This window comes from Leptonotus elevatus, chromosome 10 (genome assembly GCF_054856555.1).
Source record: "Leptonotus elevatus isolate MCC_2025b chromosome 10, RoL_Lele_1.0, whole genome shotgun sequence".
In the NCBI taxonomy this organism is placed as follows: Eukaryota; Metazoa; Chordata; class Actinopteri; order Syngnathiformes; family Syngnathidae; genus Leptonotus; species Leptonotus elevatus.
Window position 1 is genome coordinate 5,120,225 of NC_141248.1, and position 15,760 is coordinate 5,135,984.

The following is a 15,760-nucleotide window of genomic DNA, read 5'->3' on the forward strand; positions in this document are numbered from 1 at the left end:
AAAACGACGATGATGATGAAGATTATTATTTTGCCCTTCACAATTGTCTTCAAGAGTAAAGATCAGGCAGACTAGGACAATTAAAATTATTTCCTTGAAAAAGTCTTAGCATGCGATAGAATAATGTCCAAAAATGTTTGTTTGAGACTCACTAAGAAACGGATGATAAGAAATAATCAGGGGAAACAGGTAATCTAACAAAGTTAAAAAAGCAAATTCTACTGCACTTTTAAATTGGTCCCCAGTGTTGTCTATTAGTTTTGCTAATGTGCTGCACGAATGCCCTTTAATTTGAAACTCGCGGTTGGAAGTATTTTAAAAGAGCTTATATAATTTGTAGTGTATAAATAATATATTACCATGGTAACATGGCTGCATTTTGTCTGAAAAAAACCCCCAACACAGCTGAATAATAAAAGGTAAGATTTTAGATGTGAGACGTGAGCAATAGTAATAATTTGGACTGAAGAGTTACGCACTGCCTCTAACTGCATAACAGCACTTAGCGACAGCTTAGCAACAGCAGCTTCATAATGATGTTTGTGGAATATAAACGTATGAGCAATTTAAAGATCTTAAAACCTGGCTAAGCACTGTCACTAGGTGTTTCTGAGCAGCTACTAACAGTGCTTGCTCAGCAGGCAGGCCTATCAGTAACAAAAGTCCATATTCATAAACATATCAAATCATTATAACATCGCTGATATGTGAAAAACATTTATGTCCATTCCTTTTTTTATTATTTTTTAAACATTTTTATGTTTTTGGGATGAAATTGAATGCAGCCATCCCAAAAAGTGTTTTTCACATAGCAGCGACGATATGCCAAACTGAAACAAACGGCAGATAATTTGTCTGATGAGTTTGCCTTGTTCACATTCACCAGCACGGAATTAACTAATCACTTTACCTTTTAAGTGGTCTTACAGCGCTAGCTCAACTGTAGCTCAGTCGATAACTAATGACATGCTTCTCTTCTTCGATAGGAGGCATCCCGTTTATCCTGACCGGTGAACTGTTTGAGCAATCCTACAGGCCTTCCGCGTTCATGATTGCAGGCATTGTGAACTGGCTGGCCAACTTTGCAGTTGGCCTCTTGTTTCCTTTTATGCAGGTAAGTCACCCCCTCACTTTTGTGTGCCCGTACTTGGTAGAATTTAAAAAAAAATATTTTAGTGTATAGGTGCTGATTAAAGAAAAGTACACTCTACTATAGAGATAGGAAATGAGTTCCTAACACTACTTTGAGTGCAGCAGTACATACAGACTGGCCACTTCATAAGACAACCTATTCCTTCTATAGTACTTTGATGATTTGGTGGCATGGCTCAGGTGGTACAGTTGTTGTCTTCCAACCCATAGGTTGTGAGTTCAATCCCCGAATGTTGAAGTGTTTTTTGAGCAATATACTGAAGCCCCCTGATGCTGCATCATCAGTAGGTTAATGAAGACTTAGTGTGAAGTGCTTTAGGTGCCTTTTAACTCATTTACTCCCAGCCATTTTCACTGAAGCAACCCCCTTCGCTCCCGGCTGTTTTACTGGATTTTAACCGATTTTGCAAGGCCCACAGAATATTGTGTTCTATTGTTATAAAAACATGGAACTTATCAAAAGAAAGATTAGAGTATTTTCTTTTTATCAGGAAAAAAAAGTATATTTCTATCTGTTTCTGTTTTGCAGCATATAGCATTAGAATATAGCTCAGTTTCATCATTATTCACAAATCTGTTTAAAATAGTGCGAAAAGAGCTTTTTTCAATATAGCCCTGGTTGATCTCTTATACTCTGCTGTCACCTGCTGGCCGATTTTGTAATAACTACCGTTGCTTCAAGCATTCTCTTCAGTTCAGAGGCTGCATCTGCCTTCTGTATGCTCTAGTATAATAATAAAAAAGAAGAAGCATAAATACGTCTTTGGGAGCATGGTAATCTTTAAAATAGAACATATTTATGTTTTTGGGAGCAAATGAGTTGCTGTACAAATGAAAGTCCATTTAACAATGTTTTATGGTGTGTGGCACAAATTGGGTCAATTAATTATTAAATTAAACAATTGCTTGATTAACTAAATAGAGGAGACTCGAGTTTAGTACTTAGATTAAACTCGAGCTTGCCATTCGGAGCACCACATAATTTTTTGATTCTTTTTTTAAAATAGTTTTATCAGTAAATCGGCCAATCAGTCATTCAAAAAGATGTTGCATTTGAATAGTTTGAGTTCATTTTTCAGCTCAGAGGTTAATTTGACTTGTTAAATGACACGCGCACAGTACACAAACAGGTTCTAATTATGTGCACGTTTATTCTCTAATCTCATTGGGAACTTAAAAAAGCAAAACACCAACTAAGCTAATAGGAATGAGACAAGTAAGAACTTAGAAGGTCAAAATAAACAAAGGAATGTTTTAACAATGGTCAGGTCAACCCTGCTCTCTTTGCTAGTATATCTTATGACTGTATTTAGCGTATTGTAAGGCTTTGATAAGGTTCAATCAATCAACCCAGGAGTAACAGAATGTAACCTGTTGCTCTTTTACATGCACTAAGAACATTTCGATAAGGCCAAGTGAGGAAACGCCCACACACATTAAACACATTCAGAGTAATACATAGTGTTAACATTTTAGAATGGCCAACAAATAAAGTTTCATAGTGGATTGTTCTTTTTTTTTTAGATAAAAGATAAAAACACAATATATACACTAAACATATAAGTGTTTTACAACAACGCTGAACTATATTTACAATTTAATATTGTACTATTTGCTGAATTTTTATGATTGTGGGAAAAACAAAAAGAATTGCGGGTCGCGGCCGACAACACAACACCGGGCCATCCACTTAAATAAGCTTTCAGCCAGCCGCAGCACGGAGCCTCCCTCGGTACTCGCCCGGCCCATGGTCATGGCTCCAGCTTTGGGTATGGCAGCCAGTAAACCACATCCTATGCATGTTTAAAATACATTAGAAAAAAAACAGCAACTTTCCAGCGGTTCCATTGGATCCAATTTATTTTCAATGACCGTATGGTAGTTTAGCCTACCCACAATGCACCACGCCGCTACCCATAATGCACCGAAGCCGTCGAGATGCGCACTTCGCTTATTGGAGTCATGTCCCGCAAAATCAGTGCCCTAATAATAATAATGATGATAATTAAAAATAAAAAAATTAAAAATAAAATTTTTGAGACTACTATCAGCCGTAACCACAACAACAAGGCGTAACCACGGACTTTCATATGAATATTAAGTCTGTCTGAGTCGCTCACAAAAAGTCCCCTTTGCCTTCATGGCTGCCGGACTGTTGTAAACCACAGAACCGCTGAACCCCCATAGTTGTTTTTTTCGTTGTTGACCCACTTCTGCTCAACACTTAGAATCAAAAGACATTTCTCATTGAACCTACGCTGGCATAACTAGGATGTTGTGATGCCACAAAAAAAAAAAAAAGCGACCATCACACGGGCCTGTTTGTTAGAACTTATGTCGCTATCTTCACCTAGCCCGTCCAAAAATACACGTGTAGCAACTGCGTGCCAACGATGAGTTGTAGCTGGTCTGAGGACATGTACAAAAAATATGAATCAAAAACATTGTAGTATTTATCAGTAATATAATGAAAATGCTGTGAAATTTACCGCGATCTTCGCATAAAATGCTAGTCTGCAGCCCTGATATATGTGCTAGAAATGTGTAAACCACCATCAGTGAGTCTGCCTATAAGTGGGGCCCGCTGCATTGTCCCACATTGTCCCACATTGTCCCTCAGAAATGGCCGATAACGGTATCGTTCAAACTTAAAAAAAAAAAAACAGGTATTGGCACCAAAACCTTGTATCGGTAGTCACCCATCATAGTCAGGATGGTACCACCTCTGCCTCAATTTGAGCCACGAGAACATTAAATATTTTTCAAAGTTTACATTTACTTGCCTCCCAGTGAGATAGTGTGCTGAAAACAAATGAGTTGAGCCACTCTTTCCCAAAGCATGATGAGTGTAATTAAACTTCTATTAACACAAGCATGGATAATGCAAAATTTACCAGCAGCCTTGTTAACATGCAGGGATAAGATTGGATGACTTTATTAGCCTTGTAGATAGAGCAGAACTAACCTGACATCAATGAAAAACACAAGGCTGGGAGACTGCAGGTAATTAAAGAAGTTTATTGCTGGCTTTGGGTTGGTGGCAGGAAACTGAACTGAAGAGGAAGCCTTTTGTTTTAATATAGCAGTATTGAGTCCGCATTACAGCTTAACATGCTGCTGTGATTTACAATGAAGGTGAATTAAAAACTAAAACAGTACACATAAATGCATCATTTGTCTGGGATGCGATGTTAGTAGTTTCACAGAAACAATTTGAGATAGCACTGCATCTCTTCACTCGTCATACAGCCATGTGTAATGGATTATTAAAAACGGTCTTTATCGTTACTCAGAAGGGTGACAATAACTCATCACCCCCAAATATATATATATATATATATATATATATATATATATATATATATATATATACATACCTGTGCCCCTTGTGAAGTAATTTTCAGTCGACATATTCCACAAATGAAGTATTACTCCGAATGGGGTGCATAGAACATATTATCATAGACAATTTTTGACTTGACTTCTGCTTTAATAAGTAAAATCCTCATTTCAGACATTTCAGATTGCTAAAACCTAGTTTGATGATCTGAAACATTTAAGTGTGGTAAATCAAGAAAGGAACGTATATATTACTGCCGTTAGGCCGAAACATTGTACTTCCAAAATAGTCACTTTTCGGGAGACCCCAAAAACGACATCTTTGTTCAACCATTAAAATTGCATCATCAAAGAGTGCAAGCCATTTTCAACACTTTCGATTGGTCAATATTTTGTAAAATATAGTATTTTAGAGTATTTTGTAACAATTGTATAACACCCACACGTGTAGACTGACCAAAAGTATATTAATTTTACCAAATTTAGGCTTTTTTGGCATTGCTTCCATAGAAACCTTTTTCCAATTTTTTTATCCTCCACAAAATATTGATAAAATAAAAATAAATCACAATCAAAAAATTAACAAATTAATAATAAATCATAAAATAAATTAGGAAAAATGCATTAGTTGTTACAGTCAGGAAAATATGTCAATGATTATATGACTTTTAAAAGAGGTGCCCAAGTCTATTCGAATGTGCTCATGGAACCATTGAGGGAAAACCCAATTTTTTTCAAGTATGATGGAAAGCCTACCTCCTCCTTTTTTTTTTTTTTTTTTTTTTTTTACGAGATGAAAAAAAAAAGTTTTGAGTTATGGAATACGAGTCATTTGACCAACATGGTGGAAAAGGTGAGAACTGTCGGCATGGGTTTTGATGCAACTGAATGCAAGGGGCTGCCAAACAAAACCAGAAAAGGTTCTAATGCGCCAGTTTTTTTTAAATGGCAGCTGCCCCGTCTCCAAATATAGAGCCCCGATATTTCAGTTAAAAATAAGCATTTAATGGTCTGCTTGTACACTTAACTCATAACCAGCTTAGCAGGGTACCGGGGTGTGTGTGTGTGTGTATATATATATATATATATATATATATGGATAGGAAACATGATGGTGCCAAATGATGTTATTTTACATATAATAATTCATATTCGTCTGCTCCTACATTTCTTTATATTGGCTAAGAGACCACCAAAGTAGAATCTCTGAAAATTCACACTAGGTTAGAAAAGTGCTGTCCCGCTCTTCAACCACTTGTCGTAGTTGCTCGGCGACAAGAGCTGTGCTTAATGAAACAAGGCACAGGTAGCCAGATATGTACGTATTTTTCCAATTAAGAGCTTCTCGGAATTCTTAGATGGCACACTTCTCCTCTTAGTTGGCTCACATCAGCTAGAATATAAATGAAAGGTGTGGGCTTCCACTTTTATATCAAATTATTGGTCATATCTGAAAGATCTTAAAAATATTGAAAATACTGAACATTTTTTAAACAGAAATTTGACAGACCAACCTCATTTAGACCAGGCAAGGAGTGTCCCTTTTCTTGACGTCCCCCCCTCCTCAACCTGAAGGTTGTGGGTTTGATCACCAGTTCCAACACAGGCATGCTACGCACAGTGCCACAAATGTGTGAAAACGGCTTGATACTTCATTAAAATATATCATAATCATTGTGTGAATTGTTGAATGAGTTGAAAGTGTTTTGAATACCTTGAAGGTAGAAACATTCTATACAAGTAAACCACATTTACCATCTATGATTAGGCCACAGCTGAGACACATCTCATAATTAAGCAATCAGAATTTGGCAAGTTCACCTTCATTCCTTAATTATTCATTTACATAGACATTTAAAGGCGATTATATGCTTCGAGTGTGGGGTCAGGTCTAGAAAAAGGCAGTGCAGCAGTGCACAAACCAAGATCAATAAAGTCATACTTGGATGAGTACGACTCTTCCCACTGGACATGAGAAAGTTGCAAAGAAGTGATTGTTTATTACCACCCACTGTCCTGACACTTTTGTCAACACAGTGTATGTTGTTTACTTGCAGGCAAAAAGGTAGTGAGGAAATGTTATTTGCAGCAATATCTGCCACGTTAATGTCACGGATCAGAGCGAGTCAGGTCTGTGTGTACTGTTCAGAGGATTCACTCTAGATTGAGATTGTGAGATTGGTCCTTGTCTGGGCCTGTGGAACTGTATATCATTTTAGATTCTCTCACAAATGCGCTGGGTTGGAGTACATGGCTCACAGAGATTTGCCATGTACATCTGCTTGTCCCAGTGATTTATTAGAAACACCCTAAATCAACAATAAGTAGGTGCCTGTGAACCAGGAGCCTTTTCTTACCCTAGTAAACAAACAAACTTCCAGCCAACACTCTACATTTACTACTATATGGGAAGTTATTGTCTCATGCACTACTTTGAAGAGTTATTACTTTAAAATTTCATTTTAAGCAGTGTTAAGGACACAAAAACATATATTTAAAAAATGTAGGTCTGATGCACAAGAATTATACATATTCAGTGTTTAGCCATTTGTAAGGTTAAGGGGATTGCGTAATAGATGTGTCTAGCCCATTAATAATAATCAGGCTTGGGGAGTAACGGAATACATGTACCACCGTTACCTAAATTTTTTTTTAACTGGTGTATTCCCTTAAAGTTACAGGAAAAAACATGTAATTAGATTACAGGTACATTTATTAAAAAGGGATTACAATTTATATATATATATATTATATATATATATATATATATATATATATATAAATTGTAATCCCTTATATATATAAATTGTAATCCCTTATATATATATATATATATATATATATATATATATATATATATATATATATATATATATATATATATGAGAGAGAGACAGAGACAGAGACGATCTCAAAAATAGCTTGTGACACCGATCCATCCCACGTCTTTTCAATTGAGCTGCATGGGCGTCAGTGCGCAGACTTCCAGTCACATGAAGGACTCGTTTGAATGAGTAGCTACCGTATATCGTACCATTCAAAATTATCATTACCAGACCTAAATTATGCTGCATTTAACCGTAGGTCACATCTTATGTTGTTAGGTAGGAGTTAGCTAACGTTTTTTCGAGCTAGGAAACATTACAGTTGGGGGGCGGCCATTTTGCCACTTGCTGTTGACTGAAAATTACATCACAGTTGCTCAGGGCTCAGGTAACAACCAATCATCCGTTATTGGTCATTACCTGAGCCCCGAGCAACTGTGATGTCATTTTCAGTCAACCGCAAGTGGCAAAATGGCCGCCCACTGAGATGGATAAAAACCCGTGTGGATTTTGCTACTTAACTCATATTCCACAAAGGCAATATTAATCAAACTACCGTATTTAGACTATAGTGAGCCTTCTTACAGAAAATGTTTGCAGGCATGCTGGAAAGACCATGATGAATAATTCCTTAATGTTTTCCATCATTAATGTCACCTATAGCCTATCATGCACCCTCTTGAATGAAAAAACACCTCAGGTGGTGAAGTCATTCACCCATTCTTCTTGGTAAAAAGTCTCCAGATCCTGTAAATTCTTTATCATCTCATTTTCACCTTTGCTTGTTGTTGTGAGAGTGATTTGAGTTTCTGAGACATAACAACTCAAATTATTAAAACTTGAAAGATGAACACATTGAGAAAAATCCATTCTATTTTATTTTCAGTGCGAGTGAAAGTCGTGACAAATCAATGTGTTGTCTGCCTATGTTCTCGGTTGCACCCGCAGATGAAACTAATTTTAGCCTTTAAGTCAGTCACAGCAGTGTGTCATCTGTTGACGCAAGACCAGATCACTAATACAAGCTCCGACCAATGAACAGATGTGGTGATTCTTTCCTTGTTGTGCGTGTCTCTCATAAAAAAAGAAAGAAAAGGTAACATTAAAATATGTGTACGGGGAGAAATATGCTCCTGAAGAATATTTAAAAAATATATTTTTTCTTGTCTGTGTTAGTTTCTAATAAGAAGAGTGATGTGACAATAACAATGAAGGATACTTCACTGAAATGTTGACAGCTGACGTCACCCAGTGGAGAAAATGGATGAGTGTGCAATTAGACAGATAATACAGCCATATAGCAAAGATAAAGTGATTCCTCATACAATTGCATGAGGGGACAAGTGTGAGAGAAAACATGACCAAGGTGAGGAATGGCTTTAGGCGTGAGGGAGTGGTGCAAGGTTATTTTTGGTTCGTCAAATTTTGCATGGTCAGACACCCAGATCACATCTGAAACCAAATCTGACCTCTGATGTGACACCTGCACTTTGCTGAATCAGCATTTTTTTCACCTCCATAAAAGTTACATGCTGAATGAACTCTCTCAATGCCCGCTGCTCGTTTAGCAGAGACTGATAAAGTGATTCATTCATAACAAACACTGTATCCCTAATATACTTTACTGAAAGTAGGGGTGTGAATTGCCTAGTAGCTTGCGATACGATCTGTATCACGATTCATGGGTCACGATTCGATTTGATAACGATTAATCCCTATACGAATCTATAAGTAAATTATTGCGATTTAAAAAAAAATACTAATCAGTAAACTTGTACATATACACTGTAAGATTTGTATGAAAATCTACTTCAGGCTTATATCTGTGGTCCACCGTATTTAACAAACAGGTTGCAATCTGTTTCATGTTTAAATAGCATTGAAATCAAATTTTAAGGCTTAATGTTCCATTAATATAACATTCGTCCATGCTTAAAATGTGAATCCTAATTCTAATTAAGACATTTTGTTGAATATTTCCATCAAAAATGTAGCTTTAAAATTCGATTCGGCTGCATATTGAATCGATGCGAGAATTGTGCGCTGTAATATCGCGATATATTGCCGAATCGATTTTTTTTTTAACACCCCTACAACCAAGTATTATTACACTGGAAATTTTCCTAATCAAAATGGCCAAAGATGAACAGTTAATCGTATTTAAACAGAGGTAATGGTAAATGTTTCTGGAGCTTTGGTACTGTAAATAATAGATTTTTTTCCATGTTGTATTCACTATTCAACATGTTGAAAAAAGAGAGACAGACCTATGAAGTAAATATACTTGTTTTGAATGATTTACTTTTCTAGTTGAGGCCTGAAACTGAATTGAGGAGGAATTTCATTAGTCAGGCAGTGAAATTTCAAATAACTTGACAGTGGTTTTATTTGATTGAATTGTTGTGTATCCAAACAAAATTAAGACTTTTGGTTTGACATGCACTCCAAATACATACATCAGGAGTCAGGACCAGTATCTTATTTACATTTTTGGCATGCAGTTAGTTATACACTACCTTAAAACACCACTCAGTTATGCAGTTCAACACAACTGAAAACTATTAAAACATTTTACAAACAATAATGAATTCATTACTAATTTAAACCTCCCTAAAAGCCAATAGCAGAATTTTGGGATCTTTTCTCTCAGTAATAGAATCCATTACACACAAGTTGAAATATAAACACTGTCAATCATGTGCAAAACACATTTCACACTCAGTATTTTATCACTCATATCACCTCCAATGATTTTGCTGAGTGTGGTTCACCTACGAGGTTAATTTTGTATGTATGTAACATTTCACATGACAGAAATGTGAAACTTTGATCGTCAAAAAAAGCCCCATTGAAACATTACAATATTTTGTTCATATTGTGCATCAAGTGCATCTGTGCCCATAAATTGACAATATGAGCACAACAGTACATGTACCGAAGCTAAACGTGGCTTAATGACACAAGAATGCTATGAATAGTTACCTGCTTTCACATGCACATCTCTACTCAAGTCCTCTTCAACCTCTGAAAATATCAAAACAATTGCTACAGTATTTTGGATTTTATGGGCATGAAGCCTTTTTTTCACGCTGCATACTGCTCAGGGTCACAGTATATACGCATGTATGTGTTCATGGATATGTGTGTGTGTCTATATGTATTTGTGTATAAGTATATGCGTTGTATGTATAGTGTAAATATATATATATATATATATATATATATATATATATATATATACAAGGTTTGAAATAAGCGTTTTCACATCGCAGTTTGCATGTCAAAATTAGTAATTTGCGCCTCTTTAATGTGCATTGTGTGGCAAAACTGAGAGTCAAAAAGACAAAAAGTAGTAATGTTTGTTGGTCTTGAATGAAACCGTGCCAGCAAGTGGTTGTCAATTATTAATTGTCAGAGACTACTAATTGACAACTGAACCAATTGTTCATTCCTTATATATATACACACACATACTTCAACATTTCATAGAGCATTTCCTATTTTGACACTTTATTATTGCTACAAAAGAAGCCAATTCGAAAATGTCGGTCATTACAAAAGCTGCCATATGTGAGTGTTAGCAGCTTGCAGCTCAATACAAAAAAATAAATAAATAGCGTAATGAGAGTCTACATGGACACTGAATCAATGTTCATTTGTCTTGTGAATGCACAGATGGGATTGCATCCCTTAATCCCTTATGCTACCTTGCAATTATAGGAGTTTATATGAGATTAGTAGAATGTGTGCAGAACACAGGTCCCATGGACATAAGACCACAGGACAATAAATCACAGCTTCTTCAACTCCAACATATACATTTTTATCAGAGCTATACTGTAATTTGCCAACTTTCCCACTAGGTGAAGCAACCCCTGTAACCTGTGTGCTTTCATTCATAATGTATTGGTATTCTTGCAGAAATCATATGTTGTCTAATTTACATGCACAAGTTTATCGGGGCAGACAACAAGAATAATACGGTTTATCATAAACATCAATTTAATAAAGTGCACAAATGTCATAAGAAATCGTAGGATGTTCATCGGGATACATCTACAGTATGACCTTGTATGTATTGTTTTCTTTGTTTTCGATAAACATAACATAAATACAGCATATCTGATCTGATCTGATCTAATTCCGTGTACATCATCAAGGTTTATTTTAAATAGATGAATAGCAAATATAATTTGCAGATTATTTCACAGCCTCATTATAAGGACATCATTCAAATGTGGCTGTATCTATCTATTCATCTATTCAAGTCTGATTCCTATTTTCTATGAATGCAGAATAATTAGCCGTCATCCTCATTATGTGTGACAATTGTAGGTATTTGTGTCCCTAATGATTGTACTGCACGATCTCTGATCCATAACTGTGATTCTCAGCGACTGTGCGTCTCCCAATTATCATGCTCTGAGGATGTGACAGGAACGCAATAATCCATAAAACCCCCTAAACAGCCCAGTGCGGATATTTGCAGTGATGCTCCTGTCATCTGCTGTACCGTTTTTCATTTCAGTCTTTCATGCACCACAGCCGTTGTCCTTCAGTCGGCTTCCACTGGGACGCGGCAAATCTATAAAAGCCCTCTCACGTGCATATAATCCCTTGCAGTGACTGACAGCGTACACCTCAAACACAGATTAGGACTAAGTGCTGCCCCAGAAACCAAATAGTTTGACCGCCCACGATGGGCATTTAGAAGAGCAAATATGTTTGTATTCGTCCCGCAGGGATTGAAAGGACCTCCTGTGAGTCCTATCCAGTTCTATCCTGTCAGGTTTCATCTTGTTCTGTCCCGCCCTGCACATGCTGTCCTAGACAGTCGGCTTCTACTTTCCCCTGTGCTGTCCTATCCGCTTACACACAGATGGGTCTGTACCTCATTGTTTGCAGACGCGACCCCACACTGCACTCAGTCCTCTCTATCAGATATTGTCACATGGGTCCACACAATCCGAGTGGGGGTAAAGTTGTCCTGTGTGAAAATGACTCATCACTCAGAACAGCTGGGAGAGAAAGGCAGAATTTTTTTTCACGTCTAACTTTGCAGATGAGCATTACATCATAGAGGCCACATGAAAAGTGGGTCAGGCCCTTCGCACGATGTTTTTTAGTGCTCTTATGAAATTCACTCAACATGGCAAAAATGTGTCAGAGGCTAACAGCCGGGGTGATATAACAGCACAAACAGTAAATAGTACTCCATTGTGGCTGTGGCTATTTTGGACGTCATTATTTAGAGCAGGTGCGTGCATAGTATTGCAATCATGTTGTTTCCTGCCGTTCAGTGTCAGACACTTTTTAATCACAAAATTCTCACAGAAGTCAAATATGTCAGAAGGTTAGCTTTCATTTTTGAATGTGTTTATCACCAGCCGAAAAGATGCTTCAGTAATTAATTAATTATGAACGTGTCTAAATTGTTAATTAATTGTGAGGAACGATACCAGGTATGGCTATCAAGCCTTATTTCATATTCACTATGGTGGCCAATACCAGTATCGGCAGACATTTTATGATCAGAAGCTAGAAATTAGAAGAATAGAAACTTGCCATTCATTAATTTCATGTAATTTTAAGGGAAATGCAATATTGGTAATGGTATACATGGTCTTTCTTTAAAATCATCTGCCATTGTACTCAAATAATAATAATAATAATTTTTACCACGTACCGACACCGCAAAAATACTTGCGGTGATCGGTACTTGGTATCGGCTTTTGGTGACTACTCAAGAGTTGAGTCTGGGGGGAAAAAAGTGGTATTAAGCATCCCTATTAATATAGGTTCATTACAGTGGTTCTTAACATGGGTTCTTTCGAACCCCGAGGGTTCAGTGAGTCAGTCGCAGGGGTTCGGCAGAGGTCAAGACACCACCCCGACTCAAATGATTTGTGATGATACACTCTGCTTGGCTATCATTAGTTGGGTTTCCGTCCACCCATTTTTATACGAATTTTCAAGAAATGCGAAAATACAACTGAATGGAAACGCTAGAAATTTGAAAAAGGGCCCAAAATTCGCTAAAAGATTTTTACGCTTAGAGGGTGTAGATTTTGAAGCATACTGAGAAAAGGAAAATGCTAATTTTGGCTATGGAAACACATTTTGCGAATAACCGCTGGCAAGACCGGATACACGTCGCACATTTTGACCGGATATTACGGCACACGTACGTTTGTAGTCCCAAAGCAATGTCGGACGATAAAGTAAGGTATATTTAGGGTGACGACAAAACAGAAATCAATTAAAATTAAATTGGAATTAAAGAAGCGAATATTACGGCAGCAAAGAAACTCTACGGTTTATCAAGAATTACAAAAGAAAACTCATACGACCTCATCGCACGGCGCAGTCACTTCCTGGTCTTCTTCCTCTTCTTTTAAATTATTGGTGGATCACATCTCTTTGAGCTATACCGCTACCTACAGCGGCGGAGTCCCCACCCAATATTCACAAAAGAAGAACAGATGGAAACGGGCATAAGTGGTATGTCCGTTTTGCGCATTTTTAGTAAATTCAAAACAATTGGATGGAAACCTGACTATTGGCTGCAGCTGATCACGCTACATTGCTTGACCTATCTGTGCTGCAGGAAATTTGGTGCACTCAGTAGTAGACTTGTGACTGTTGTGATGGTAGGTCATGTGATTTCTTTATTATTGTAATCACTTCATACTAAATATGTCGAGCAAAAAAGAAAGTGGTCGGACGAATATGTGTCATATGAATTTTCATGCGTAACGGAATGTATGGTGTTCCATAGGGTTCAATTCTGGGGCCTCTGCTGTGGCCATTGTATCTGCTGCACTTGGTTTCCATCTTAAGAAACAGTGGTGGCTATTTTAAAGTGTTCAATAAATATAGAGTCGAGTTGAGTGATAACTGCATGATTTGCAATGCTAAGTTGAGCAATTCTTGTCCAACTCAACTAGCTATCTAGCAAAACGAAAGCAACACTGCGTGGAGATGGGGTATACAAGAACACAACACTTTCTAAATTCAAGGTGAAGACAGCCACATTTGATGAAAAGGCTACGCTCCCCGTTCATTTTGTTCACCAGTAAACAAGATTAAGAACCACTGCTTTACTCATTTTTTAGGGCTTAAATTTTCACCTGTGAGTAATTGATAATTGAAATATAACCGAATTTGTCTTAATGCTTTCTTTTGTGTTTTATGTAGGAGTCCCTGGAGGCGTTTGCCTTCCTGGTGTTTGTGGGGGTCTGTGTCGTGGCAGCAATCTACCTCTTTTTCATCCTCCCTGAAACCAAAAACAAAACGTTCATGGACATAAGCCAGAGTTTTGCCAAGATCAACAAAGTCCCGGTTACCTCCACAAGCCATGAAATGAAACTGGTTCTGTGTACTGAGCAGGAGAAGAACGGAAAAGCACAGAGTGGCTTTAAGATGGAGAGTTCCTTTTAAATCAGCAGTAATTGTCTTAAGATTCACCATAACGTTATTTTTTTATATAGATTTATCTTGTGATAAAGAAAAATGTGTCTAAATTAAATGTATAACATACCACTTCTTTTTTTAGAAGCAAGATTGGTACATTTTCACACTGTACATCTCAGAGCAATGTAGATAATCCAGTCCAAGTTTTTATATTTCAGTGACCATTGTGGGGTTTGTGTGCACTCTAAAAAGAGAATTGTTGAACCAATAATTTATGATTGCAAATTGAAAAGTGATCCAAAGTTAATAAATTAAGTTAAATTAATATATTATTTATATATTTATATTTATATATAATATATAAATAAGTTAAACTCATTAATCAAACTTGACATTGTTAACAGTCTTCTGCCCAGATTTAATTATAACTGTTTTGATATAGTTATAACTGTTTAGATTTAGTCATAACTGCTTTAATTTCCTCAATAAAGCTTGGTGAAGTGTTTTAATAATGTGACGGAATGTCTGAAGATTCTTCCTTCCTCTTCACACGCAATTTGCCATTTGTTTGGGGGAGCAAATGTGTTAAAAAGGATTCCTTTGTAAGTTTTATTTGCTACAAGGTGCCATTTTGTCTGAGACCTACTATATTTCCACATCAATCGGCCATCTGTCAATGTGTATTGAGTGCTGTCTGTCTTGGGAGAGGGGGCAGGGGTGGGGCTAAAGGGCAGGGCTGGTGATAGAGGGGAGGGGTTTGGGGGGACCGCTTTCTGATAGTATAAGACAAATGCAATTGTGAGGAATCGACACACTGGCAAGAGGAACTGCAGCGTTTTGTCTGTAAACTTTTCTGTGTCCAGAAATTTCTGTAAAATAAATCCTTCGAAGGACCTGTTCACTGATCTCCAGTCTGTATTCAGAAAATCAACATTCTCATTACCCGGAATAACACGAACACGCGGAAAACAAAAGGATCGTTTTCCAACAATATATTCACTTTGGATTAACTTAATTAAATTGTGTGTTAC

General features: G+C 37.0%; 1 protein-coding gene across 2 annotated transcripts in view; it reads left to right on the top strand.

The window, feature by feature from the left end:
- Window positions 1-15,425, top strand: part of slc2a9l2 (solute carrier family 2 member 9, like 2) — a 66,825-nt gene extending 51,400 nt beyond the window's left edge. For both annotated transcript variants that reach the window (XM_086086577.1, XM_086086576.1), the window contains exons 12-13: window positions 987-1,114; window positions 14,514-15,425. In XM_086086577.1, coding sequence (XP_085942703.1) covers window positions 987-1,114; window positions 14,514-14,756 — 371 coding nt within the window. In that variant the 3' untranslated portion in view covers window positions 14,757-15,425. The remainder of the gene's footprint in view (window positions 1-986; window positions 1,115-14,513) is intronic.
- The last annotated feature ends 335 nt before the right edge of the window (window positions 15,426-15,760 follow it).